Raw genomic sequence first — 27,855 nt, 5'->3', positions numbered from 1 at the left:
CACTGCGGGCCGGGCGCTGTTTGCTCAGGGAGGCGGGCCGGAGGAGGCGTTTCTCTGCAAATGAGCGGGATCCGGGAGGCCCCCGCGGCCCGGGACCGGTCAGGTGTCCTGACGCCCTGAGCCTGGGACCTTGCCCTTGCCATGGCCGAGCGGCGCGGGGGCCTGGGGGCCCGCCTGGCTCGCCGCCTGGCCGGGCTAGGGGTCCGGAGGGAGTGCAAGGGGAAACCGATCCCGGAGGAGGCCAGATCCCGGGATAGGTGAGGGGTTTGGAGGAGGGCCGCTTGGGGCGCCCCTGGGCCCAAGGGTGTGGGTGTGTATCTTGGAGTGTACCTGATGTTCAAATAAGCCTGTATGAGTGTCTGGGAGCATAAAAATATACCTGTCGGTGTACCACGATTTTGGTTATGTGGACTTTATATTATAAAGTTCCTGTGCTTTTATGAAACTTTACAACAAATTTGCAATTTCCTAAATCTGGCAGGTGGCATGCCAGGGAACTCCTGATTTTCTCTCCAGAGATAGTTGAAAGGCAAATATGGTGGCTCCTCCTGCCCCTGTGGACTTTGATTCTCTCATCACAGGCCAGTTTAGCTCTGGTCTTCACGTCCCTTTGTCATGAGTATGACAGGTTCCTGAGTTGGCTTAGACTGCACTGCATTCACCCTTAAATGCCATGGAGAGGTCATCTCAGATTGTAATAACATTAAACTTCTATTTGTCACTTGCTTGGTGCTGTACCTGGATTATCTCATTTAATCCTCACAGCAGCCAGACAAGGCGGGTATTTTGTGTGAGTCAGAGAGGGAAATGGAGGTCCAGAGAGGTGAAGTCAACGCCCCAGTCACACAGCTGGGAAGTGGTGGGGCTGGGACACAGGCTTAAGCAGTCTGACTCCAGGGCCCACATCCTGAAGCACTGGGCTGCTCTGTTGCTTGGAGAGATTTCGGGACTGCAAGCCAGGGGGCCGGAGCTCCGTCCTAACCCTAGATGCCACTGGCCACGTGACCCTGAACAAATTGCGACATCTCTCCTAGCTGGTTCACTGTTACCTGATGTCTGAGAGAAAGGGAAAAGGCTCTGTGGGTGGCCAGGCTGAATGGCTGGGAGGGGCATAGCAAAGAGGACCCCAGTAGCTCACAGGCCCTGTATCTGCAAAGAACATGGCGTGTGCTCTCAGGCACGGGGTGTTTGTGTCTCTGTGCAGTGACTGGGCAATTTGTTCTGATCTTATCATGACAGGGCTGTCTCCAGCCTACCCTGGGAGGAGTGGAGGCGGGTCGTGGTGGGGCCAGAGTGAGGGGAGGAGTTTGTGCTGCTCTCTCACACCAAAGAGAGAAGGGAGGGGAGGGCCTAGCCACCCTATACCTGGAAGCCTGGGTGGCCGCAGGGGGTGCCCACACCCTGCCAGTGCCCTCCCTGGAAGTCACACCCCCTCCCTTTACCCTGTCTGGCAGGAAACTGCCCTATAGGCCCAGATGGCACTGCTCCTCCCTTTCTTTCCCCACTTGAGAGGAGGCAGGGCTGCGGGTGAGTCAGGGACAGGGAGGGCAGGGTAGGGACTTCACATGCTCCTGGCCCAGGGTGATGATACTTCCTATGTATGCACTTGGACTTGGTTCTCACTGGCTGTGGGAATGGGACTCTGGCCCTGAGGCACAGGCCTCGGCTCCCTGCTGATTGTCTGGAGTGGGGGGCAGAGTGTACGGAGGGGCAGCCAAGGCACTTCCTCATCTTGCCCCCTTTAGCGTGGTGATGCCCAACCAACCTTTGGAGTGATACCACCCTAGTGTCTTAACTCCAGGGCTCACTAGCTGGGTGACTCCAGGCAAGTCACTTTACCACTCTGGACCTCAGTTCCTTACCTGAAAAATGAGGACAATAATATCTACCTTTTAGGATTATTTGTGAGGCTTAAAGGAGATTATGTAGGCCTGACACCTAGTGCTAAACCTGGCATAGGGTGGGCCTCAGCAAATGGCAAACTTTTGAATTATTAGGGTACTGTCCTTTTTCTGTATTCTGGGCCTGATACAGGCCTAGTCCCCATTTTGGTCCCAGGCCCATCCCATCCCTGTCTCTCTGTCTCTGGAGGTGGAGTGGACAGCTGGGGGAGGGAGCAGAGAGGAGGCTGCTGCATAGACCTCCCCTGCCCCGCACCCCCACCCCCCAAGATTTCAGGTGCTCATCCTGCCTGTGTGGGCCCTGAGAGAAGAGCGGGGAGAGCCACCAGGTCCAGTCTGGGGGTGGGAGAGGACGAGGCTCCTTCATTCCTTTCCCTGTGCTTCCTTCCCAGGCCCTGGGGTGGCCAGAGCTGCCCTGACCTGGCCCAGGGCCAGGGCAGCACCAGCAGAGTCAGCCTCAAGGTAGGAGAGAATACAAGGGTGGCGGAGTATGGGGGAGCAGAGGCTCTGGGAGGGGCTGGGCCGGCCCTGAGAACCCTGACTTACAGGTTAGGCAGCTGGAGTTCTCTCATCCCTCCTCTGCCACGGATTCACTGTGTGACCCTGAGCAGATCATTTCGCACTTCTGAACCTCAGCTTCCCCATCTGCAAAATGGGAACAGTAATGCCTCTTAGGGCTGTTGTGAGAAATAACGTAGAACCTCCAGTGTGGGGCCTAGATGCTCAGAAGACAGCTTCCTAATGTCGGGGCCCCTGGGGGAGGCATGTAGGGGCAGTACCTGTTCTCAGGACCCCCTTTCCACACTCCCTCCTTTAGCTTGACCTTCCCCATCTTTGACCTCTTTTCCCCACCTCCTGGCATAGCCCCCAGGGGTGATGCTGGGCCAGTGGCTTAACCGTCTGCCTGCAGTTTCCCCATCATCACTGGGGACCTGAGCCATGGATTGGACAGAGACAAGGTTCCCCACTCTCCACCCCCTGGAGGAGCAGACGGCCTCCTCTGGAGGTGGCTCAAGCAGCCATGTATCTCTCTGTGACCCTGAATGCTATCAATTACTAGCATTTAATTGAGCACTGCTGGCACTCCGCATGGATTATCTCATACAATCTTCACAGCACTCCCAGGAAGCAATATTTTTATTATCGCGCCCATTGTACACATGGGGAAACTAAGATGCAAGAGGTATTGCATCTAGAAAGTAACAGAGCTGAGAATCAAGCCCAGCTTGCCTTGCTCCGGGCCCCCAGTTGAATCATCCAACCCTCCTGTTTCTTGAGATGTTCAGCCTCTGGGGAGCGAGAGGCTGCATCTATTTCATAGATGAGTAAATTAAGCCATTTGGGATCAAGGGTCCCCCCAGGAGGAATTTGACCCCAGACTTGGCTTCTCTGTTGCCAGGGACACAAACCCATCCCTGAAAACTGGTGTTTTGGGTGGCAGTGTCCATTTGGGTCTGTGGTCCTGAACCCTCTCCCCTCACACCCACAACTAGGCTGGGCCCCAGGGGAAGACAGTGGACAGAAGTCAGTGTTGTCCCACTTAGGCGAAACCTCTTTCCAGGCTCCATCTTGTCCCAAGAACATCTCTGTGCCCAAGTACCTCCTCCCAGGTGTGTTTGGGAATCTTGGGCTGGGAGGGTACTGGGGAGTTGGCTGCAGGCTCTCTGGAAGCCAGGAGCGGGCAGAGGCCACAGGCATTTGTGGCAGACATGCCCACAAAGCCCCTAATGCCCAGGGCAGCTGGTGCCAAAGGGCTGGAGGCCAGAGGATTCCTGGGAAATCAGCAGTTGGCCTGAGAATCAGGAGCCCTCACTGTGTGACTTAAGTCATGTCAGTGTCCACTCTGGGCCTCACTTTTCCTCATGTGTAGAATGGGAAGGGGTGAGTTAAATGCTGAAGGGCCTTTCCAGAGCGCTGCCTCTTTGTCCAGATCTTGTGGCCTAAGAGGCAGTCTCTCCTTAAGGCAGCTCTGCTTGGTGTCAGAGCTCTACTCAGCTTCTTCTGTGACAAGGAGGGCAGCCGGGGTGTCAGGGGTACCCAGAAGGCAGGGGAGCGATGTTGTCACCCGGTCTCTGCCTCTGCTTTCCCTCAGGCCCAAGCCCAGAGCCTCTCAGAGTTGGACCTTTGGGCAGGGAGCCGTGGCTCCTGGTTTTGGAAGCGACGACACAGCTCAGGGAGGTCTGCTGAGCCACTGGGGCGCCTACAGAGACCAGCAGTGGGCAGCGCCTCTGACCTGGCCAACTCTGCCTCTGTGGGACCAGAGAGCCTGGCACTGGCGGTGACCTCAGCAGAGCCTGCTGGGACCAGGTGTCCCTCATGCCCACCACCAGCTCCTGGATGTTTGGACCAAGGATCTCCAGGCTGCACCTGCCTGCAACCCCTGTACACAGCCCCGGAGATTCCTCTGAGGCCTGAGCCACCCAGCAACCGGGAAGACGTGCGGCCCCGCCCAGCATCCTCCCCCAGGGCAGAGGGGGCAAAGGGTGAGCCTACCAGCGCAGGGCCAGCCCTACCCGAGCCAGCCCAGACTCTACGTGAGTGTCCCTCTGCCAGGAGAACCCGCTACCACATCACCGGCACCCTGCAGGGGCGTGGGCAAGCACCTGGGGAGGAGACTCAGGAGCCTAAACTGGCCCAACCAGCTCCCCACGACTGCGGCCCTGAGGAATCCAGGGGCTGGCAGGAGCCTCCCCAGGGCCCCCGCCCCATCACAGGGTGCCTGGTGGACCTGCCTCAGGAGCCCCGGCTGAGAGCCCCACCACCTCAGGGGAGCACGGCCCAGCAGCAGGAGCTCCAGGCTGGCCAGATGCCTGGGTCCCCGCATAGATGGTGAGTCGACTTCGCCCCATGTGGGACAACGTGGGGTAGGGGAAACCGGCCTGGGTGCCCCCTCTTGGGTCTCTATCTTGTCTCTGGGCTTCTCCAACTCAAGGCCCATTCATTCAGTTCCCCGGCGGTGAGCTGACTCTGCCATCCCCTCCCCTTCCCAACTCTGCCCTCCTTTCCCTCCCCTCATCCAAAGGCTACCTCCTGGGGCCCAGTGCTTCCCTATTCCTCTGTCCACCTGAGGAGGGGGATATCCTGTCAGGGAGAGGATGGGGGAGGGATCACCTTATCCTCAGCAACATCCCCTCATTCCCTTGTTCTGTTCCGGAGACCACATTCCCAGCCTGAGAAGAGGCTCTCAGCCAAAATGCTGTATGTCCTGGGGCAAGTTGCTTAACTTCTCTGGGCCTTGAGTTGTCAGATAGATTTGGTAGCTGGAGATGAGGAAGGAGGAGGTGGTTACAGGAAAATACTTTGAACTCTAGAGAGTTGGGCTGCTGAAATAGCACAGATGATTTTTTAAATAAATTTATTTATTTTTGGTTGCTTTGGGTCTTTGTTGCTTCACGCGGACTTTCTCTAGTTGCGGCAAGTGGGGGCTACTCTTCATTGCGGTGCGCGGGCTTCTCATTGTCGTGGCTTCTCTTGTTGTGGAGCATGGGCTCTAGGAGCACAGGCTTCAGTAATTGTGGCATGTGGGCTCAGTAGTTGTGGCTTGCAGGCTCTAGAGCTCAGGCTCAGTAGTTGTGGCACACGGGCTTAGTTGCTCCGCGACATGTGGGATCTTCCCGGGCCAGGGCTCGAACCCGTGTCCCTTGTATTGTCAGGCAGATTCTTAACCACTGCGCCACCAGGTAAGCCCAGGGATGCTTATTAATAAAGCTTCAATCGCAGCAATAATTACCCCACAGGGTTCTGTGTTGGCGGCCACGGAAACAGGCACTGAGGTTCCCGAGCCTCCGTTTTTAATTTGTGTGGAAATTACTCTCCTGAATCTGCCTGGTGGGCTCAGAAGTGGAAGGACGTGTCCCCTAAAACTCACTGAAGAGGGGATGAACATGGGATCTCTCTAGAACCACCGGGAAGGGCACTGGGCCTCAAACAGGGCTCTGAAAATTTCCTAATGATGATGGTGGTGGCTGTCACTTATGGTTTGTTTTCTAAGCGTAATTCTATTTAATCCTCACAACAGCCCCATGAAGTTGACTAATCCTGCTCTCCACCTTTCCACCCCAATTACAATAGGGAAACTAAGGCTCAGAGAGGTTTCATCACCTGCTCAAAGTCAAGCAGAAAGTAAAGGGGCCAGAATTTGAACCCGGGTACCTGTGTTCTAACTACTTCTCTCTCCTGCCTCTAACGGAGGCCTCGTTGGCCCTGTGCAAGCAGTGGAGTGTTGAGTGTGGTTGCTGTGTGGACTGCAGAGCTTTCTGTAACCTCGTGGAGGCAGATTTGGCGGTACTGTGTCAGCAGAGGCAGCACCAGGGATGACCAGGCCTCTGGGCCGGAGTCAGGGTAATGATTCTGTGACAAGGAAGAGGGACGTGTGCGACCCAGGCTGGCTCAGAGACCCGCTGCGGGGGGAGGTTGTGCCCCAGCTGGGGGAGAAGGGCTGCAGAGAGAGGGAGGGTGAGTGGGAGGGGCAGTCCTTGGAGAGGGGAAAGGAAGGAGCAGGCGGTTCACCTGGGGGACTTGGGCTCCATCTTCCACTCCCTGACTATTTTGGGCACAGGTGGATAATGACAGACTCGCAGGAGGCAAGCGCTCACTTAGAAAGGAAGGAAGCGGACCTCCAGGGGTGTCATCCTTCTCCGTTCCCTTTCTGGGGGAGGGTTCTCTGGGCCAGGATTGGCAAATATGGGGGGGTGGGGAGGCGCAACGCAATTGGGTCTGGAAATGTAAGATGTGTATGCATCCAAGTGTGTGCATCCGTTCAAATAAGGGTGAATTTCAAGGGGAGGAGGGCTGGGGGCTGTGAGTTGACTCTGTGTGTGTGTGTGTACTGTGAATGTGTGTGCATGTGTCACTGTGTTTGTGTGTTTCTGTGTGTGTGTGTGACTTGTGTGTCTGCTGTGTCCCTGTGTGTATATCCCCGAGTGTCTGTGACTGCCTCTGTGTTTGTGTGTCTGACTGCGTACATTGGGGTAAGCAGCTATGTGTGTTTTAGTGCCTGTGTGACTCTGTGCGTCTGTGCCGTGTGTGTGTGTGACGCAGCATGAGCTGTACGCCTGTGGGCTGGTTTGACCTAGTTTGTGGGTGACTCACAGGTAAGTGGGGAGAATCCAGGACGTGTCGGTTTAGAAGAGGCTCTTTCCCACACTCCCCCCGCCCCCTCCTCAGCCTCTCCCTTTCCCAACCCCACACACCTGATTTGGAAGCCACAGGTTAACCTGTAACAAATCCACCTATGGTCCGGGGCCCTGAAGAAGAGAGGGCTCTGGAAATGGGCATTTCTGCTGGCCTGGGAGAGGCATCCTGGGTCATTGGGGTGTGTCTTCAGAGGGAGGACAATATGGGGGAGGGCTATAGGCAGGCAGATTCCTGCATAGTTTGAAGAACATTCTAGCCATCACAACTATTCAGGGATGGGACAGGTCAGCTGTCAAATTGCGACCTCCCTGTCGCTAGAGGTATGCAAGCAGAAACAAATGATCACATGCTTGTAGAATGAATGACTATCAGGGGTGTTGTCCAGGGGTTAGGTTGAAAGAAGCATAGAATCATAGGTCACTGATATATCTGATCTGATTACCAATGGCTTCCTCTGAAGCTGCTCTCCTGTTGCTTTGCCAAAGCCTATGGAGGCTTTCCAAATGTGGTTCCTGTTTTTATGTCTAATTCTTTGACTTCTGGACTCCTAGGATACCACCTCCAAGAGAAAATTGGCTTTGGATGAGCCTAACCAGGGCCTAGCGCGTCACATGACACGATTAGCGCTGAATGAATGAATGAATAAATGACTTAGAACCCAGGCTTTGACCCTTACTATCTGCCATCACGGACAGGGAATCTCAGTGAATGGTAGTTGTTATTGTTATTCAGAAATGGAGATGAGACTTGGGACAGGGGCTCATCAAGGGGTGAAGCTCCATGTGCAGGGGAGTCTCAGCAAGGAGGACAGAGGAGAGGGTCAGGCCTCAGGGAAGGGCTGCAATCCAGGGCCTCAGGTGTCTGAGTGTGTCACTCTCAGGAATTCTGGCCTGGGGAAAGGACTGGGCATCCATCTCAGCCCCTCACCTCCCCCATACACAAGGCTTTTCTGGGGCCACTCAGACCCCGTCCTGGGCCAGGCCACATGCTGTCACAGCCACCAGTGGTCCCCGAGTCAGGTCAGGCTTCCCTGGGCCTCACCCCCATTCATCTCTGCCCCTCATAAAACCTGAGTCGCTGCTGGGGCCACAGGACAGGGCCAAAGTTCTGGGTTCTACCAGCCTCTCAGGAGGGAGGAGAATAGAGAGGGAGGAGGGAAGTTGGGGGCATGGGTCCATTTCCAGCCTTAACTGCCTTTATAATGGTCTGGGGGCTGCCTCACAGAGAGGAGGAGCTGAAGACAGGCTGCTACTGAGGCTGATGCGGAACAAGCTGACCTTTTGGGTCCTTGAGGCCTGAGAATAGGATTGCCCTGCTCAGTGCAGCCTGGAAGTCGGAGTAGCTGACTGGCCCCTCCAGGACTGTGTGGCCTCCTTTAAAAGTAAACCCCCAAACCACAGAGTCTTAGTTTACCAGATACATCAGGGAATTTGATTTAGTGGTTAAGCACTTAGGGTTGGGTTCAACTTTTGCCTCTGCTACTGTGTGACTCTGGGCAAGTTTCCTAACCTCTCTGAGCCTTTCCCCCCCTCATGTGCAAAGCGGGAATGTTTGTTTATAATTTTTTAAATTATTTATTTATTTGGCTGTGCTGGGTCTTAGTTGTGGCACGTGGGGTCTTTTGGTTGCAGCACGCGGACTCTTAGTTGCAGCATGCATGTGGGATCTTATTCCCTGACCAGGGATCGAATCCAGGCCCCTGGAATTGGGAGCACAGAGTCTTAACCACCAGACCACCAGGGAAGTCCCTTGTTTATAATTTATAAATAATTTATTCTGTTTTTTAAAATTGAAGTGTAGTTAATAACAATTTATAATTGTTAGTTTCAGGTGTACAGCAAAATGATTCAGTTATATGTATCTTCAGATTATTTTCCACTATAGGTTATTACAAGATATTGAATATAGTTCCCTTTGCTATACAGTAAATCTTTGTTGCTTATCTATTTTTTTTGCTTATCTATTTTATATATAGTAGTTTGTATCTGTTAATCCCATACTCCTAATTTATCCCCTCCCGTTCCCCTTTGTTTTCGATGTACGTGAGTCTGTTTCTGTTTTGCATATAGATTCATTTGTATTATTATTGTTTATTTATTTGTTTGTTTATTTATTTATTTATTTATGGCTGCATTGGGCCTTCGTTGCTGTGCGCGGGCTTTCTCTAGTTGTGACGAGTGGGGGCTACTCTCCATTGCGGTGCGCGGGCTTCTCATTGCGGTGGCTTTTCTTGTCGCGGAGCACAGGCTCTAGGCGTGTGGGCTTCAGTAGTTGTGGCACGTGGGCTCAGTAGTTGTGGCACACGGGCTTAGTTGCTCAGCGGCATGTGGGATCTTCCCGGGCCAGGGCTTGAACCCGTGTCCCCTGCATTGGCAGGCGGATTCTTAACCCCTGTGCCACCAGGGAAGCCCCCGTATTATTTTTTAGATTCCATATTCAAGTGATATCATATAAAGTTTGTCTTTCTCTGTCTGATTTACTTCACTAAGTATAATACTCCATGTTGCTGCAAATGGCAATATTTCATTCTTTTTAACGGTTGAGTAATATTCCATTGTATTTACATACCACATCTTCTTAAGCCAGTCGTCTGTTGATGGGCAATTGGGTTGCTTCCATGTCTTGGCTATTGTTAAGAGCACTGCTATGAACATTGGGGTGCATGTATCTTTTTGAATTAGAGTTTTCATCTTTTCTGAATATATACCCGGGAGTGGGATTGCTGGATCATATGGTAGCTCTAGTTTTAGTTTTTTAAGAAACCTCCATACTGTTTTCCATAGTGAATAATTTGTTCTTTACGAGGAAGCTTATAAGCCAGTGTTTTAGTTTATAAAGTGAGTTTTTTTCTTTTAACATCTATTTCTTTTTTTTAAATTTTAATTGGGGTATAGTTCCTTTACAATGTTGTGATAGTTTCTTCTGTACAACAAAGTGAATCAGCTATATGTACACATATATCCCCTCCTTCTTAGACCTCCCTCCCCGCCATCCCACCCATCTAGGTCACCACAGAGCACTGAGCTGAGCTCCCTGTGCTATACAGCAGGTTCCCACTAGCTATCTATTTTACACTCGGCAGTGTATATATGTCAATCCCAATCTCCCAATTCATCCCACTTCCCCTTCCCCCCCTCCACCGTGTCCACACGTCCGTTCTCTACGTCTGTGTCTCTATTCTTGCCCTGCAAATAGGTTCATCTGTACCATTTTTCTAGATTCCACATATATGCATTAATATACGATATTTGTTTTTCTCATAAAGTGAGTTTTTATTCTTTCTCTCTTACTGGATGCTGACAATAACCCTGTGAAGCACATACTCTTGTTATTCCAGTTCTGTGGCTGGGAGCCCTGAAGCTTGCCGGGGAGAAGTGGCTGCCCAAGGTCATCCTGCTAGTGAGTGACAGGGCCAGGGGGAACCCAGCTTTGCTAGAGGCCAAAGCTGTCTTTCCTTACCTCCCTTTATAGTGATCAGAAACACAGTCAGAACATCACTTGCCTAATTCTCAGGTTTTTGGTTTTCTAGTTTTCAGCTCCTGGAGGACTAGCCCCAGGGCTCCTTGGGCAGAGTCCCAGCCCCATCCACAGACCAGTGGGTCAGACCCATATGCCTTTCTGCTCTCTCTCTTCTCTCTCCTTCTAGGCTTAGGCCTTATCTTCACCCGTTGAAGGACCCTGGCATAGGAGAACACCTGAAAGTAGGGAGAGGGGTGGGAGATCTGAGAGTATCGTGCCGGTTTACAGATAAAGAAACAAAGGCCCCAAAGCTCACATGATTTGCCTGAGGTTACTCAGCCTGACCTTGGCAGGGGGAGTGATTCTGCACTGCAGACAGCCACCCTGACCACGCCTGACCCTGTCTCTCCTCTTCCCGGCACCCTCTGCAGTGAGCTGGACCACAGTGAGCCAAGGGCACCTCAGGATCCGTCGCTGGGGCCCAACAAGGAGGAGGCCAGTGGGCCCCCAGCTCGGGCCAAGGCCCGAGTGATGAGCACCACACTGACATGGCGGCAGCGGCCCCCTACCCAGGAAGAGAGCAAACTCCGTTTTCACAAGGTGTCCCTGGTATCAGGGGCCTGGCTGCAAGTCCCCCAGGAGGAGATGTCTGAGTATGGCCACCGTCGGGAGGAAGTCAATGGCTTTGCTGCACGGGAAGAAGAGACTATGAATCACCAGGGTCCCGTGGACGGGGCTGGCTCCAAAAGTGTCCAGAGCCATGGGCCCATCTTTTCCAAAAAGTACACACTGCCCCCCAAGGAGAAAAGGCCAGTGGGAAGGCCAAAGGAGGCTGTGGACCAGGGTGATGGCAGTCCCCAGGACCCCAGGACTGAGCCACCGAGCCCAGGAGCCACGGCCAAGACTGAGTTTTTGGCGCCGGTGCATGGGCCCCATGAGCCCAGGCCCAACCCAGGTGTGAGTCTCACCGGCTGGAGCTCCCGGAGCCTCGAGGAACGGCGGGTGACACGCACTGTGCGGACTACCGTGGTGGTGGGAGGGCACGTGCACCGACAGGTGAACAGCTCTGTGACGAACTCTGTGGGGCTAACGCTTCCGAGCAAGGCCCTGCCCAGGGGCCGCAATGCTGCCCGCGTGGTGCGGGCAGTGGTGGTGAGCCCCCGAGCCGAGGACTCACCCAGCCGCAGCCAGGCCCTGGAGCTGCTAAGTAGCCTTGTGCCTGCTGGGCGGAGCCCACCCGCCAGCGGGCTTCCCAGGCCCCTGGCTGCTGTGACAAGGAGTCCAGGTCTGGGCAGCACAGAGGGTGCAGCCCCGGGGCAGCTGCCTGAGATGGGGACAGCAGAGCCAGAGGACAGATCTGTCCTGGCTCCCACAGGCTTCCCGGACTATGCCCACCCGCCTCAGAACCAGGATGTCCCTGCAACCCACCCGGACCAAGACCAGGACAAAGTCCCAGATGCCAGGGTCCATGAGGTCCCAAGAGTGCAGAGAGCGTCCAGCCCCACCCAGCTCCCTCTACAGACCTCTCAGGGCCACACACCCGTACCCTCCTCTCCCAGACTCCAGACCCAAACCCCCTCCCTGGGCCTAGGTCACCCCCCAGAGCAGCCTGAAGTACCTACTCATGCTAGGGCCCAGCTGACTCTCGAGCCCAGGGGACCCCAGGCCTGGTCCTCCGTCAAAAGGGAAGGGCATCCAGATCCCCCTGCTGCCACCAGCCTGCCCACGGTGAAGACTGAGGTTGTTATAGTCCCTGGACAATCTCTTGCTCCATCCTCTACAAGAAGGAAGGCTGTCACCAGCCCAGGAGGTCTTTCTGCTCCATCCTCCCCAAGGAATAAGGTTGTTCAGGACCCTGAAAATGTCCCTATCTTCTCCCTTACCCAGAATGAGGAAGTGCAGAGCCCTGGGGTTCCTGCTGACTCATCCCCTGAAGCAACCAAGGTTGCCCAGGCCCCAGAAGGCAGCCCTAGCACCCAAAAAGCGGTTGTCCAGAGTACTGAAGGCAGCCTTGCCCCTCCTCTCACCAAGGAGGAGGCTGGTCAAGGCCTGACAGCTCCTGCTGTCCCTCCCCCCAAACAGGAAGGGGAGGTTCCAGAATCTGAGGAGAGCCCCATCTCATCTCCTACCCAGAAAGAGGTTGTCCAGGGCCCTGGTGCTTCTACTGTCCCATATTCCACCCAGAAAGTAGTTGTCCAGGGCCCTACTGCTCTCATTGCCCCCTCCTCCTCAGGGGGCAAGGTATCCCTCAGCCCAGGAGGCCCCCCTGCCCCAAGGCTGATGGGAGCAGAGGTCAACCTGGAGTCCCAGCTTGTCCCTGACTCCACCGAGGGCAAGACGTTCCCGGAGCCGTCAAGGGAGGAGGAGGAGGTGGCCCTGACCGCTGACCTGGAGATTTTCCTGGACACCCTGCGGAGTATGGAGCCCCCCGAGATCCTCCGCACTCACCGGCTGCCACGAGCCCCCCGCTCCTCCTCCCTGGCCATATACGCCACGCTGCCTGCCATCGAGGAGGACCAGCCTGGGCCATGGGAGCTGGGACCCAGCCCCCAGTGGGTGCCCACACTGGAAGAAAGTGAAGAGGAAAAGGGAGAGGAGGAGGAGGAAGAACCACAGAACCCCTACCTGAGCGACAGTGAAAACCTCCAGCGCAGGCAGGAGAAAGCCAGGCCCAGCCCCTCCTGGGACTCCCAACCTGCCCGACCCCCCCAGGTCTCTTGCTCTCTTCTGGAGATGATGAAGAAGCACACAACAGGTGCCAAGGGCGCCCACCCAGAAGTCGGGCCAGAGTGGCAGGCAGGCAGCCGGCCCACTTCCCGTCTTGGAGGCAGCCTTCTCTTTGGGGATCTGGTGCCTGCCCTCAAGGAGGCCCCCACTTTGGAACCACTGGGCACAAAACCATCCGCTCTACCACCCAATGGGGCACCAGGGCTCAAGAAGATGCCAGGACAGCTGCCCCTGCTCTACAGGGAAAGACCACCTCCAGAGAAGCCCGCATGTGCCCAGTCCCCGGAGGGGTGGGTAAGTGAGGCCTTGGGTGGGCAACGGGGGTGGGGGGGGCCTGGCCTCATCTTGGCCAGGGTTTGGATGGTGTGAGGACCATGATACTGGGGGGCAGAGTCTCCAGGGGCCAGGGGTGTGGGTCTGAGGTCTAGTTCAGTGTGACCACATTTCTCTGGGCCTCCGTCTCCCTATCCAAACAGCAGATTTGCACTGTGGATTACAAAGGGCTTGATATCTTGGAAGCTGGGGAAGGGGACAGCTTCCAGGGACAGAGTGATGAAGGCACCTGGGGGTTGGGAGCAAGTGTAGCATCCTTTGTGGGCCAGCTCTTTGGGGATGGAGGGCCATAGGGAGGATGTGGGGTTCCTGGCATGGCAGGTTGGGGGAGACAGTAAGGAGGCAACCCCATAAGATCTATCACCGTTCTCCATTCCAGAGCTCAGCATTGAAGACCCAGGGCAAACTGAACACCAGGCCTGGAAAGGTAGGGTGTGTGTGGGGCAAATGGGTGGGGCAGCAGGAGGTGGGGGGCCTGCGGACAGGGCCTGAAGACCCCCTCTGTGCCTTCTCCAGATGATCCTCTTCTCGGAGCCTGGCTGCCAAGGCAGCAGAAGGGAGGTTTGGGAAGACACTGCTGATGCTTCCGGCTGGGCCCGTGTGGCTTCCATACGGGTGGTACGAGGCTGGTGAGTGCGGAGTTCCTGGCGGGGTCCTGCGTGTGAACCTGGGGGATGTGAGGGCAGTGGGAAGTGCCCAGTGAGAAGTGCCTGGCACAAACCCCCTCAGCTACCCAGAGACCCTGTCTTGTGGGTACATCGTTTCCCCACTCAGTGACCCTAGGTCTCTGTGCCCGCAGCTGGGTGCTGTACGAAGAGCCGGCGTTCCGGGGCCAGAAGCTGGTCCTGCCTGAAGGAGATGTGGAACTTGGAGCTCTGGGGCCAGCATGGAGTACCCAAGGCATTGGCTCCCTGAGGAGGGTTGTCCGGGTGAGTGGCTGGGTGTGGGGGACCAGATTTTGCCCATCTACCCTAAGACCCAGGCCCTGAGGAGGGAGACAGCCTCAGGTACCTAGAGTTGGAATTTCTGGGAGAGATCATATGGGATCGGAGCCTGGAGAGGGTTTATCATGTTCTCACCTGTAAAGTCCCGACCTCGGAGCCAGTGGGGAAGAAAAGGATTCTGGGTGTGCTCAGCCTGGCTTGGGGAGGCAGGGGCCAGGCAGAGGCCAAGCTCCAGTAGCTCCAGCTAGTGCTGGAGAAGGATTCAGTTAGAGCAACAGAAATGGGTAGGGGTGGCTGTGAGCACTCACCTCCCCACCCCGGGCCCAAGCTTTCAGGCCCATGGCCAGAGCCAAGGTGCCATGGATGTGTGTTGATTCACGTGCTCACAGATGCTCTTTCATGTCAGCTGTGTGCCCAGCACCACGCCAGGCAATGAGTAGGTTGGGAGATTTGCTCTCTGCCCTGTAGGACTCATGGTCAAGCTAGGGTATGAGGGCTGGGTTTGAAGCAGAAAAGCCATATAAACAGATTAGAGATTTAGAAACATCCCTCTGGTTGCCAGGAGGAGAAAAGACAGGGATTCTGGAGACATGAAGACCAGGAAGGGCTGTGATTTCCAGCCGAGGCGAAGCTCTGAATTTTGAGGGAGGGGTATGTGGTTTGAAAAGGCATAGTCTTATTATAGTTTCACATCCGTAAAGTGGGGAAAAATAATATTGTTCTCATAACACAAATTTACAAACTGCTAAAATTAAGCTTGACAAAGCCGTCTTGGCCACTAGGGAGACTCAGATGAGAAAGCAAAGATCTAAAAGCAGGGCCTAGCCGATGTTTTGGGTTTTTTTTTTTAATTTTTTGTTGTTGTTCTTGTTGTTGTTTTGCGGTACATGGGCCTCTCACTGTTGTGGCCTCTCCCATCGTGGAGCACAGGCTCCGGATGTGCAGGCTCAGCGGCCGTGGCTCATGGGCCCAGCCGCTCCGCGGCATGTGGGATCTTCCCGGACCGGGGCACGAACCCGTGTCCCCTGCATTAGCAGGTGGACTCTCAACCACTGCGCCACCAGGGAAGCCCTGTTGTTGTTGTTTTTAATGGAAGGACAAATAACCCTGAGTCCAGAGCTGTTGAAATCCTCCCGGTAAGAGAGGATGAGAATCTTAACTAGGGCAGTGGCCCAGCCACGCAAAGGAGGGGACAAGAATTTTCAAAGCCTCTCCAGAAACACACAAATATTTGTGGACAATTTACTGTGAGCTTCTCACAATAAATTCATCTTCACGTGGGAGGTAATGAGGTACAAGAGAAAAACAAGGGCTTTGAAGTCCAGTGGACCTGGGTTCCTTTGATTCATTCAGCACTGATTGGGTGTCTAGTGTGTATCAGGCACCTGGGACGTGCCGGGTTGCAACGGTGAACAAAAACCGCAGTGCTCTGTTCTTGGTCTTGCTACTTACAGGCTGTGCGCCCTGGGGCGGCCCACTTAACTTCACTGAGCCTCACTTTCCTAGTCTGCGAAATGCGTAATAACTCTCGTTGGGAAGACCAAATGAGAAGGGGTAGGACAGGCCCTTATATATATGCCTTGCACCCAGTAGGTGCTTCATAAACATCTGATGAAGGAGTGAGTGAATGAAAATGGCCCTAGTGAGGAAGAGACACCCAGAATGCAGAGAGGACCTGCAGCTTCCTGGGATGAGGTGCAGCTTCCTGGGATAAGGAGGCCAGTCTGGACAGGCATGGAGATTTGTATACAGTCTGGAATTGTATACAAAAGAAGAGTCAAAGTGAGACCTCAGGAAGTGGCTGTCTATCCCGCCCATCCCTCCACCAGGCTGGAAATGAGGCTCCCAGAGGCAAAGCAAAGGGCATGGCACTTGGCAGGCTCCTACTGGGAATTTTGGCCTCAGATCCCAAAGGGCCAGTGCAGGACCAGTGAGGGCTTTGGTCTCAGGCTTGTCTGGCTGACCTTGCAAGAGAACACCCTAGTCATTTCTGGCTTCTGGGGAGAAGTCCCCGGGAGTCCCAGCTGGACAGACTTGGGGAAGAAGGTGTGGGTGGGGGTAGTCTCTGAGGGCTGTTGTTTTATACTTCATTTTTCCACCCCTTTCCTTCTGTAGGACTACATTACCCCAGAGATCAGCCTGTACTCTGAGGAAGGCCTCAAGGGGGAGCAAGTGAAGCTAACCAAGGCCTTGGAGGACTCCCAGGGCCTGGAGAGGCCTCTGCAGGTGGCATCTGCCACTGTCTCTGCAGGACTGTGAGTCTGGGCTGTTCTGGAAACCCTACATTTAACATTCACTGTGCTGGGTGCTGGGGACACAGAGGTGACAGGACATGGTTCCTGCCCTCAAGAAGTGCTCAGTCTAGGGGTGGGGCCAGGCAAGCAAGCAGACAGTGGCAATCCAGAGTTCCAGGGTGGAGAGACATGGGGCTGTGGGAGTACAGAACAGCACCAAACCAGCCTGAGGTCAGAGAAGCCTTCCTGGAGGAGGAGACTCCTCAGCTGGGATGAGTCAGCCCCAGAAGAATCTAAGCTCCATGAGGGCAGGGACTTTGTATGTTTTGTTCACTCCTGTATCTCTGATGCCTGAAGCAGGGCCTGGCATGGGGTATAGATGCCCCTAAATATTTGTTAATTGAATGAGTGGGGAAAAGAGTATACTAGCACCTTCAAAGGCCCAGAAGTAAGAGACTGACTTTGAAAGTTCACTCTGGCCAAAGAAAGCAGCAAGTGGGGAGATGTGAGGTCCAGCAGGAAGGCAGGGGGACAGGACAAAAGGCCTCTTTGTGCAGCTGGGCAGTATTGTGAGGCTAATGGGGAATTACCAGGGGTTTTTAAGCGGGTCCGGCTGCTGGAAAGAACTCTCAGCCGCTGTGTGCAATTAGAGAGGGCCAGGTCAGAGGAGGGGAGATCAATGGAGTGGCTGCTGCAGGAAATTATGGGGGCCTGAAATGTCCTCCAGAGTCCCCTTGATGGGGGCCTCTCCCCCAAAACTTCTTTCCCACCTCTACCCCTTCCACCCCACCCACTAACCTGTGTTCCCGGGAGTCTGGGGTGCAGCTGCCGCTCTGCCTCCCCTCAGGTGGCTTCTATACCCCAAGCCCTTCTTTGAAGACACTCCCTGCATCCTGGAGCCTGGAGAGTACCCCACCCCAGAGGCCTGGGGTGCATCAGACCCCAGTGTGGGCTCCCTGAGGCCCATGAGATGGGTAAGGAGCAGGTGGTCCCAAGCAGCCTTGTCCTGTAGTCTGGGTGAAGAGGCAGGGCCTGGGAGCTCCTACTGGGAATGGGATTGGAGGAGAGGGAGGATTAGTCCAAGGGTTGGGGGAGAGGGAGGACATGGGGTTGGCCATTGTTAGGGGCCCCAGGAACAAGTAAACCCTAGGTCACCAGCCCCACCTGTCTTCCCGCACCTCTGGGCTGGTGTCTCAGTTCTGTCTCCTCTGCAGGGCTGCCCAAGTGTGGAGAAGCCAGGGGAGCCCAAGGTAAGCATCTGGGCCTCAGGGTCAAAGAGGACCTTTGGGTGGGGTGTTTGTATGTGTGTGGCTATCAAGGCCTGGACTAGAAGGTGGGAGAGGTGGGAGCTGGGGGCTAGAGGCTGGACTGGGGAGGGGTGGGGTGGAAACCCGATGGGCTAACTGGGAACTGGCTTTTGATGTGTAAGGACCAGGTCAGAGGTCAGAGAAGAGACAGGAGTTAGGTAAGGGCTTGGGGCTCAGTGAGGGAGTGGGAGGGCTTAGCTCTGGGTTGATGCTGGGTAGAGTCATCCTGGGGTGGCTGGGTGGGTCTGGGTCCAGATCACTCCCCACCAACCTCACACAGCCCCTCTCCCCCGCAGGCTGTAGTGTATGAGGCCCCAGGCTTTCAGGGCCAGAGCTGGGAAGTGAGCCGAGACATCTACAACCTGCAGCAGCCAGAGGACGGCCAGAGCCCCAGCTTGGCCTCTGTGGGGTCCCTGCAAATTCTTGGGGGCTGGTGAGGACTCAGGACCCTTCCTTCTACCTCATCCTCCCCACTAGCCTCTACCCTCCAGGATGAGAAGTGACCTGGTCTGCCTAGGGGTGGGGGCAGCTCTCTTACACATCCATGGGCTTCCTGTGACTGAGTCTGTTTGTCTGCCTCCCCCTTCCCCCAGCTGGGTGGGCTACGAGAAGGAGGGTTTCCGGGGTCACCAGTATCTGCTGGAGGAGGGAGAATACGCTGATTGGTCACATTGGGGAGGCTATAACAAGGCGCTGACCTCCCTGCGAGTCATCCGGACGGTAAGCAAGAGCAACTGGGACATCCCTCTGCCTGTGGCCGCAGCCATACTTACCCCAACACAACTTGTTGAGGGAAGAATTTGCGCCTCCTCTCCCTGTTCTCTAGAGCACCTGGAAGTGTTCCCTGAGGTCTAGCCTCTCTCCCTCCTGCTGCCTTTCCCCAGCCCACAATGACCACCTCACCGCAAAGTCCCTTGGTGGACTGCGTCCTTGGGGTCTGGGCACTCCCAGGGGTTTCCGTCGGTGGGCGGGAGAAACCTGACTGTCCCTGGGGCCCAGGACTTCGGAGACCCGGCGGTGGTGCTGTTTGAGGCCATGGACTTTGAGGGGCATGGCGTGGAGGTGAGCGAGGCATTGCCGGATGTGACGCTGGCGGGACACGGCCCCCGAACGCAGGCCATCCACGTGCTCAGCGGCGTGTGAGTGACCGAAGCTCCGGGAGATGGGCCGGCCGGGGGCGGTTCCAGCAGAGTCAGTGGCTCCTCCATGCTGACCCGCGCCCCGCCCTTCCTGCAGGTGGGTGGCCTATGAGGAGGTGGGCTTCTCCGGGGAGCAGTACGTGCTGGAGAAGGGCGTGTACCGCAACTGCGACGACTGGGGCGCGAGCAACAGCGCCCTCGCCTCTCTGCAGCCGGTCCTGCAGGTGTGTGCCCGCCGCAGGAGCGGGGCCTCTTAGAGGGGAGGGGCTTGGCGTCCCCCCGCAGGGTGGGGCGGGAGTGGAACAACCGGGCTTGGAGCTCCTGGGGGCTGGGCCTCCTGGAAGGGGCGGGGCTAATACGGACCTGGAGGTGAGGGACCTGCGAAAAGGGTCGGGAATTCTGAAACCAGAGGAATTGAGGCTGGGGGCCAGCACACTCCTTAAATGTCGAAACTTCGGTCCCTTCCTTCAGGTCGGGGAGCACAATCTGCACTTTGTCTCAAAGGTAAGGAGCTGGTGGGGGCCTATGTCTCCTCTTCCCTCATTTCAAATCTCTCCCCCACTTCCCCATTCTCTCTGTCCCACTCCATCACCCTCCTTCACTCTCATCTCTTCCCGTGTCTGCCGCCAGATTCAGCTTTTCTCCGGTCCAGACTTCCTGGGCGACCACATCTCCTTTGAGGATGACCAGACCTCTCTTCCCCGCTCCTTCCAGCCCCAGTCTTGCCGGGTCCACGGCGGCACGTGAGGAAATGGGGAAGGGGAGACGGGAGTGGGAGGGGGGCGGGGGGCACCTGACCAGAAGCACTTAGCTCAGCTTGGAAATCGAGGCTGTAATTAGAGGTCTTTGTTGCAAATGATTTCCTTCCTTTGGCTTCCTTGAGATTAGCTATTCTATCCCGAATCATTCAATCTTAAAGCAAACAAAGCAAAATAAAGTTTTAGTAGAAAATGTACAAACTGTAGACAGTATAGTGTAAATTAACAATAATTTATTATTACCTAATACCCAGTCCATGTTCGAATTCCTCCCGTTATCTCAAAAATTGCCTTTGTGAAATTGGTTTGTTTTTCTCAGGATCCAGACAAGGTCCACACATTGCATGTGGTCCATTTGGTCTATAATGTATAACAGTACCTTTCCCTTCTTTTTATTTTATACCATTTATTCGTTTAAAGAACCCAATAATTTGCCCTGTGAGTTTCCCATCTTCTGTATTTAGCTGATTGCTTCCTGGTGGTGTTTTAATTTTGTTCCTCTGTGCCCCATACTTCCTGTAAACTGGTAGTTAGATCTAGAGGCTTGATGAGATCCAGGGTGTTTTGTTTTGTTTTGCTGGCAAGAAGACTATTAGAGGTGGTATGTATACTTGCCACTGCATCACATCAGGAGGCACATGTCTAGCTGTCCCATTTTTAATGATATTAAGATCCCTACATTATAAGATTCCTCCCTGACCTTTCACCTAAAGATTTTTAGCATCCATTGATGATAATTGCCTAGACCCATTATTTCTTTAGAGGTTACAAAATGATTTTCTAAGTTTTGTTATTCCCTATACATATATTGGCTGGAATACTTCTACAAAGAAGAACTTTCCCTTTTCAACTATTTGCTTACCTGAAATAGTTTATACAAAAAAGGCAGTTTGATCTTTTCCGAAGAGTCAGTGTTTGCCCCTTTCTATCAATTTTCAGAATAATTTCTGAATTGGTGCCCTAGCAACCTCCAGAGCCGACCAATGAAGATTTTTTAAAGTATTGTTATGAACTCACGGGTTTTTTATGTATATGAAATGCTCCAGGCCCTTGGAGTCACTTGTTCTTTTGTGTACTCAAATTGTTTCATCTTTGGCAAATGGGAGCACCTCCAAATTGCTTCCTGGGTATTTTTTATATGACCCCAATAGTTTTTTTTATAACTTCCTTGTTTTTCTGGTACAGTAAGATGTTCCAGGATCATTTTGTACATTTTTTGCCTCAAACCAGGAATCATTTCCCAAAGAATCCTGGTTGCTTTTAATGCATAATGCTCTTTAGAGACCAAAATCTGCATGCTAGGTGTTTCAAAATTATAATACTGATATTACTACTAACAGTAAAAACCAGTGAATGCTGTTTGAAGTCTCTCTGTTGTTCTTTTTGTCCTCAGAACATTCACCTACATCCCATTAGGTATGTACAGTTCAAACTATTGTGTTTTTAAGACATTTGAAATAATACTTTTTTCTGTGCAGTTATGCCACCAACCTGATATACAGTTAGGTTCATTTATTTTGTTTACTTTAATTTTTATGAATACTTCTCATTTTTACTTAATTCTGTTTTCTAATTACATAAAATATGTGTAGTGTTCCTGTCTTAGTCAGCTTGAGCTACTATAACAAAATACCATACATTGGGCGGTTTAAACAACAGGAATTTATTTTCTCACAGATCTGGAGGCTGGAAGTCCAAGATCAAGGTGTTGGTTGATTTGGTTCCCTGGTGAGGGCTCTCTTCCTGGCTGGCAGATGGCTGCCTTCTTGCTGTGTCCTCACATGGCTGAGAAAGAGAGCTCCTATCTCTTCCTCTTCCTATAAGGACACTAATCCCATCATGGGGGCTCTAACCTTTTGACCTCATGTAAATCTAATTACCTCCCAAAGACCATCACATTGGAGGTTAGGACTTCAACACTGGAATTCTGGGGAGATACAAACATTCAGTCCATAATATTTCCAAAGTCAAGACTTAAAAAAAAATAGCTTTCATCTCTGTCCCTCCTACCTTTTCTACTCCCTCCCCCTATAGGTAATCTTTTGTGCGTGTGTGTGTGTGTGTGTGTGTGTATGTGTGTGTTTAGTTTATTCATCCATTGTTTCTATTTGAAGATATAAGCAAATATGCACTCATATAAATTTACATATAATTATAGAAACCAAATATGTTTGGTTTTCCTCCTCCTCCATTTTCTTACACAAAAAAGGATACTACAACCTGGTAAATACACTAAACACCACTGAATTGTACACTTCAAAAGAGTGAATTTTATGGTTTGTGAATTATATCTCAATTTTTTTTAAAGGAAGCATACTGTAAACACTGTTACGCACCTTGATTTTTTTACTTAACAGTTTGGATATCACTTTATATCCCTTTAAGAGCTCTTCCTCATTCTTTTTGACTGCTATGTTACACTCCAGATTCTTAGTTTATTCAACCAATCCCCAATTGATGGACATTCGGCTGCTCCCACTCTGCCACTGCAAACAGTGTGTAATCAATAGCCTTATGTATGTGTCATTTCATGTTTTTGAAGGGTGTCCTTGGGATAGATTCTGAGAAATGGGGTTGCTGAGTAACTGTGCATGGAGTTTTGCTTGATGTTGCCAAATTTCCCCCGAAGGGCGGTATGATTTCATTCAGTCCTTTCTTAAGTCTGACCTTAGTCCCTGCTGCTGCATTGCCTGTTTATCCTTGTCCTCCCCTGGACCGAGGGATCCCCATCAAGTCTGCATCCACTCTGCTGTATCTCAGGGGGGCCTGGGCAGGCCAAGGAGAGGGTGGGCTCAAATATCTACTCACATCCCCCCACCCTTCCCCTTCCTTCCCCAGCTGGATCCTGTTTGATGAGAAGAACTTTGAGGGTGAGCAGCACATTCTCTCTGAGGGCGAGTTCCCTACTCTCACAGCCATGGGCTGCCGGGCCGCCACGGTCCTGGGCTCTCTCCAGAAGGTGCCCCTGGTAAGTGCCCCGCTCCAGTTCCAGGCACCCCTGAGGCAGGGGTTGCTGCTGGGGCAGCCCCCACACAGAGCCTCTTCTCACTGTTGAGTGGGCTTTGGGGCTTAAACCCAGTGTTCAGAACCACCCCAGGACCCCTCGACCCCAGGGCTTCAAAGCCAGGTCAGCTTCCTAGGGATTTATTGAGCCCCTGCTGAGATAGGTCCTAGAACCCTGCAATATATCAGACATAGCCCTGCCTTCAAGGAACCCAGAAAGATTACAGCTCAGAGTGCTGTGTCCTGAAACTGAGGTGGGACAGGGCCAGGAGGGGCTAGAGCTCACGGGTGGACTGGGGGCAGGGGCGACCAATGAGGTGGTGATTATGGGCAGGGAGGAGTGGAACGGCAAGATGGCTTTGCTGCATGGGGGGAACGGTGGGCGGGAGGAAGGCAGTGGGGCTGCTGCTACAGTGATCCAGGACAAATGATGACGTCCTGGACTAGGAAGATGTGGAGAGAAGTGACATGGGCTGATGAAGGACCTGGAGTCTGTAGGACTTGGTTATGGACTGGGTGGCCAGTGGGAGTAGCACGAGCAGAACAGCTGGTGTTTACTGTACCATGCTCTGGGCAGTGTTTAAAAGGCTTCCCATGCACTAAGGCATTTAATCCTCACCACAGCCCTATGAGCCATATAACTATTATCTTCTCCCTTTTTCTGACGTGAAAACTGAGGCACAGAGAGGTCACGTGACTTGCTTCAGGTCACGCAGCTGGTAATAGACAGAGCCAGGTTCTGTACAACTACATGCTGGGCTCTGAAGACAAACAGACCTGGTTCTGAAGCCTGGCCTTAGGGCCTTGAGCAAGTGATTTACCTTCTCTAGCCTCAGTTTCCCTCTAAGTGGGGATAATAATAGCACCTGCTTATAGGGCTGTTGAGAAGTTATAATGAGATCAGGTAAAGCACTTGGCACAGAACCTGGCATGTAGTAAGCCCTGAATACATGAGAACTGCTTTAATGACCAGTATTATTCTTGTCACTCATCTTAGAAGTGCCATTTACTGGGGAGGAGGTTTGAGAGGCAATGGGGGTTCCATCTGGCACATGCTGCATCTGAGAATCTGGGGGACACTCAGCTGGCGGTGTCCAGGAGTCAGGGGCCCTGTGGGGTGGAGCTCGGGAGGGAAGAGAGCCTGAAAGACCATTCTGGGAATCGGGGTGTCTGGAACTAGAGGAGCTGAGTCGGGGTCTCTCATGGTCTCACCCCTTCTCCGTGCCCCCGGCCACAGCACTTTTCAGAGCCATCCATTTTCCTGTATGGCCTGGAGTGCTTCGAGGGGAAGGAGATCGAGCTCGGTGGGGAGCTGCGGAGCCTGCAAGCCGAGGGCTTCAACAACCACGTGCTGTCTGTGCGGATCAAGGGGGGCTTGTAAGTGTGCCGCGGGGATGCGGGGGCTGCGAGGGAGGGAGGGAGGTCGGGGGCCTCCAGGTCTTCCCCCCACTTCTCCTGCACTCCCCTCCATGCCAGGAGGGAGAGGGGGGAAGTGCAGGCTGAGAAGGGTCACTGGCCCTCAGGGCTTGGACCCCAGCCCGAGGTGCTCTCCAGGACCCTCCTCTGCCCTGCAAACCCCAGAGCTCCCTCCCAGCCTCCCTCTCTACCCGCTCCCGGGACCTGAACCCCAGGCAGAGGAGTCCGGGCGTGAGAGAGGAGGAGGTGGAGGATGTTCTGACGGCTGCTCCTCCTCTTCTACCTGCCTGTCTGTCTGTCTGTCTATCTTCCTCGCTGTGTCTGTGGAACTTGCTGGGCCCAGCTGGGTGCTGTGCCAGCACAGCAACTTCCGGGGCCGCCAGTGGCTGGTGGGCAGCTGCGAGATCACCAACTGGCTGACGTACAGCGGGACCCAGAGGGTGGGCTCCCTCTACCCCATCAAGCAGGTAGGTAGCATGTCGGCTTGAGCACGTCTGGGCCAGTCTGTCCGGCTGTTTGTCTGTGCGTTTCCCATGTTTCCCAAACGCAGCCTTTGTGTACTTTTGTCACAATTTTTGTCACACCATCATTCCTTTTGAACTATTATCTCCCTTAATATTTTCCTCTAAACCAACTAACTTTTTTTTTTTTTTTACTTTATCCTATCCTAAGGAGTAATGCCCATAAGATCATGGGTTTGATGTGTATGGATGATTTTTCCTTAATAGACACTGTGATAAATTCATTACCATTAAATTTTTAACGGTAAGGCTTATCCACATAAGCCTGAAAATTATCTCCTGTACCACCCACCAGTGGTAAGCACACCTCACTTTGAAACACTGTGTCTGTACTTGTGTTTCCGTATACCTGTGAGTGCATGTCTGGACATGTGTCTCATTTATGTGCATGTGCATGTATGTGGAGGCATGGCCACAGAGAGTGTGTGTGTGTGTGTGCACGCACGCGCATGCCCATCTGAGGGTGTTTCTGTGTCCGTGATGTCACTTGTATCCGTGTGTCCTCTGGAGGTGATCTGTAGGGGGATGTTTGTCATCCCCTCACCCTGTACATCTATGAGAGTATATTTATGACTGCACGTGCCTGTACTTGTGACGCCGTTGAAAGTGTGTGTCTTTGTGTGAGGAAACTTGTGTGGTCCCTATTTCAGACTCTTATAACATTGCTAGAAGGAATCTTGGAGATTATCTACAACCTTCACATTTTACAGATGGGGAAATAAAGGCCCAGAGAAGTGGACAGGAATTTGCTCTGCAATCTTCACAAGTATTTTACCTCCATGGGCCTCAGTTTCCTCATCTTTAAAATGGGGGTGCTATGTATGATAGAGTTGTTTAGAGGATTGAGGATAATAATGATGTAAAGCCCTTAGAACAGTGCTTGAATGGTTAGGCACCCAACAAACGTTAGCCGTGATTATTATTATTACTATTACTGTCACCACCATCCGAGACCCCCAGGTGATTTGTGGCCGAGCCAGGTCTGATGTCTGACAGCCCAGTGTCCCCCCTGCTGTGGTACCTCTTCAGCATGGGTAGTGCATGCATTTCTCTCTGTATTCCCATACACATCCAAACTTTTGGCAAATATAAGTACCTGGCGTGGAGTTGGCTGGGGGAGCAAATAGTGTGAGTGTACATGTCGACGTGTATCCATGTGTTTGTGTCTGTGGCACTCCTGTACAACCATGTGGATCTTGGGTGTATCTGCCAGTGTTCTGTGTGTATCTCTACAGACGTGGAACTGTGTGCGTGTGCACTATGTATGTGCCCCCAGCACATGCGTGAGAAAGAAGGAGTGACTTAGAAGCAGGGTCGAGGATGGTTTGGGGCAGGAGGGAGAGCTTGGGAGCTTGGGATACTGGAGGGTCCAGAGTTGAGGGCATTGGGGACCCAAGTGGGAGCATCCCTGCCCAGAGACCCCTAACTCTCAGCTCCCCCCACTCACCAGCGCCGGGCTTATTTCCACCTCTGGAATGCGGCACTGGGGGGATTCCTGGCAGCGCCGGACCACATGGAGGACATGAAGGCGGGCCGCGTGCTGGTCTCTGAGCCCCAGGCTGGAGGCAGCTGTATCTGGTACTACGAGGATGGGCTGCTGAAGAACCAGGTACCAGTTTAGGGACTGGGACAGGGTCACCAGGGCCCCAGACCCTCACAAGCCTACCTTTGGGAGTCCCAGCCTGTTCCCAGTCAGGAACAGGACCCAGCCTTGGGCCAGAGAGACAGAGAGATACACAAACATGCAGGCTGTGTACCCCTGGGCACTTCGGGCTCTTCTCTGGGCCTGTCTCCCGTCTGCAGAACAAGAACGTTGAACCAGATGCTTCTAAGGGACCACTCAGCTCTGATATCCTGTGACAGATTTGGATCCTATTAATAATGATAGATCCACTCCACAAACATTTCCTGAACACCTGCTATGTGCCAGGCCCTGTTCTAGGTGCTGGGAGTATAACAGTGAGGAGACAGAAACAACTCCTGCCCTCCTGAAGCTTGCATCCTAGTGTGGAGAGAAAGAAACAAATGAGTAAAATATCTTAGTACCTTAGGTGTTAAAAAGTGCAATAGAGGGAAAATACAATAAGAAAGGAAATTAGGAACTATCAGTAGCTCTGACAAGGGGAGCCCTTCCCGAGAAGGTGGCATTGGAGGGAGGCACCTTGCAGGTTTCTGCATGTGAATGCCTCATGTAATCCCTAGAGGGCACTAGGGGGCAAGTTCTATTCTACTTCCCATTTTATAGGTGAGGAAACGAGAGCACAGAGAAGTTAAGTAACTGGCTGAAAGTCACATAGCCAGTAAGTATGTGGAAGCTTGTCTGCTGCTAAAGCCTGTGCTTCAGGAGTCAGTCATGGAAGGCTTCCTGGAGGAGCTCATATTTTTCCAGCCCTTTTATGGTTTCTCACATTGAACCCTCACAACAGCCGTCCCCAAGGAAACCAGAGCTCGGAAGGATTAGGAGATTTGCCCAGGGTCACAGTCCATACAAGCGAGGGTTCAAAGCTGGGTGTGTCAATGGTGTCTTGGGTTTGGTGGAGTCTCTGTGGGGAGGGCCAGTGCGTGACGACCTCCTGGGGCCTCAGGTGGCCCCCACCATGAGCCTGCAGGTGATTGGCAGCCCCAGCACAGGCTCCAAGGTAGTGCTGTGGGCTGAGAGCCGCCTGCCCCGCCAGACGTGGAGCATCAGCGAATCAGGCCATATCTGCAGCCAGATGTTTGAAGGCCGGATCCTAGATGTGAAGGGTAAGTTGGGCATGTGTGTGGGAGAAGGCCCCTGCAGGCAGCAGAGTCCCCAGCTCTCTCTGACCATCTCCCTATCTCTTACCCCCTCCCCCAGGTGGCCAGGGCTACGACCGGGACCACGCAGTGCTGTGGGAGCTGGCCAAGGACAGGGCGTCCCAGATCTGGACTGTCCGTGTGCTTTGAACCTCCCCCCCACCCCCCAGCCCTGGAGGCTCTCTCTGGGATGAAATGT

At 53.4% G+C, this 27,855-nt stretch overlaps 1 protein-coding gene across 1 annotated transcript; it reads left to right on the top strand.

The window, feature by feature from the left end:
• Nucleotides 1–77: 77 nt before the first annotated feature.
• On the top strand, nt 78–27,855 carry CRYBG2 (crystallin beta-gamma domain containing 2). Its single transcript, XM_082614492.1, has 22 exons — nt 78–257; nt 2,294–2,363; nt 3,994–4,730; nt 10,928–13,517; nt 13,936–13,983; nt 14,073–14,185; nt 14,356–14,485; nt 16,616–16,755; nt 17,582–17,708; nt 17,949–17,984; nt 18,338–18,474; nt 18,635–18,761; nt 19,041–19,180; nt 19,278–19,404; nt 19,652–19,684; nt 19,811–19,923; nt 22,777–22,906; nt 24,179–24,318; nt 24,701–24,824; nt 26,329–26,487; nt 27,464–27,623; nt 27,718–27,855. Exons 1-22 carry the CDS (start codon nt 142–144, stop codon nt 27,804–27,806), a joined length of 5,586 nt encoding a protein of 1,861 aa, XP_082470618.1. The 5' UTR covers nt 78–141; the 3' UTR covers nt 27,807–27,855.

Source organism: Mesoplodon mirus, assembly GCF_964341445.2.
Source record: "Mesoplodon mirus genome assembly, chromosome: 3".
NCBI lineage: Eukaryota > Metazoa > Chordata > Mammalia > Artiodactyla > Ziphiidae > Mesoplodon > Mesoplodon mirus.
Note: the sequence above shows the minus strand (reverse complement) of the source record. Positions and strands in the feature narration are given on the sequence as shown.

Excerpts from the sequence above, each read along its gene's own strand:
- CRYBG2 (XM_082614492.1), top strand. The coding sequence starts at position 142 with ATGGCCGAGCGGCGCGGGGGCCTGGGGGCCCGCCTGGCTCGCCGCCTG. Across the intron at positions 18,762-19,040 it reads CCCTGCGAGTCATCCGGACG|GACTTCGGAGACCCGGCGGT; the intron begins GTAAGCAAGAGC and ends CCTGGGGCCCAG. Across the intron at positions 19,405-19,651 it reads CTCTGCAGCCGGTCCTGCAG|GTCGGGGAGCACAATCTGCA; the intron begins GTGTGTGCCCGC and ends CCCTTCCTTCAG.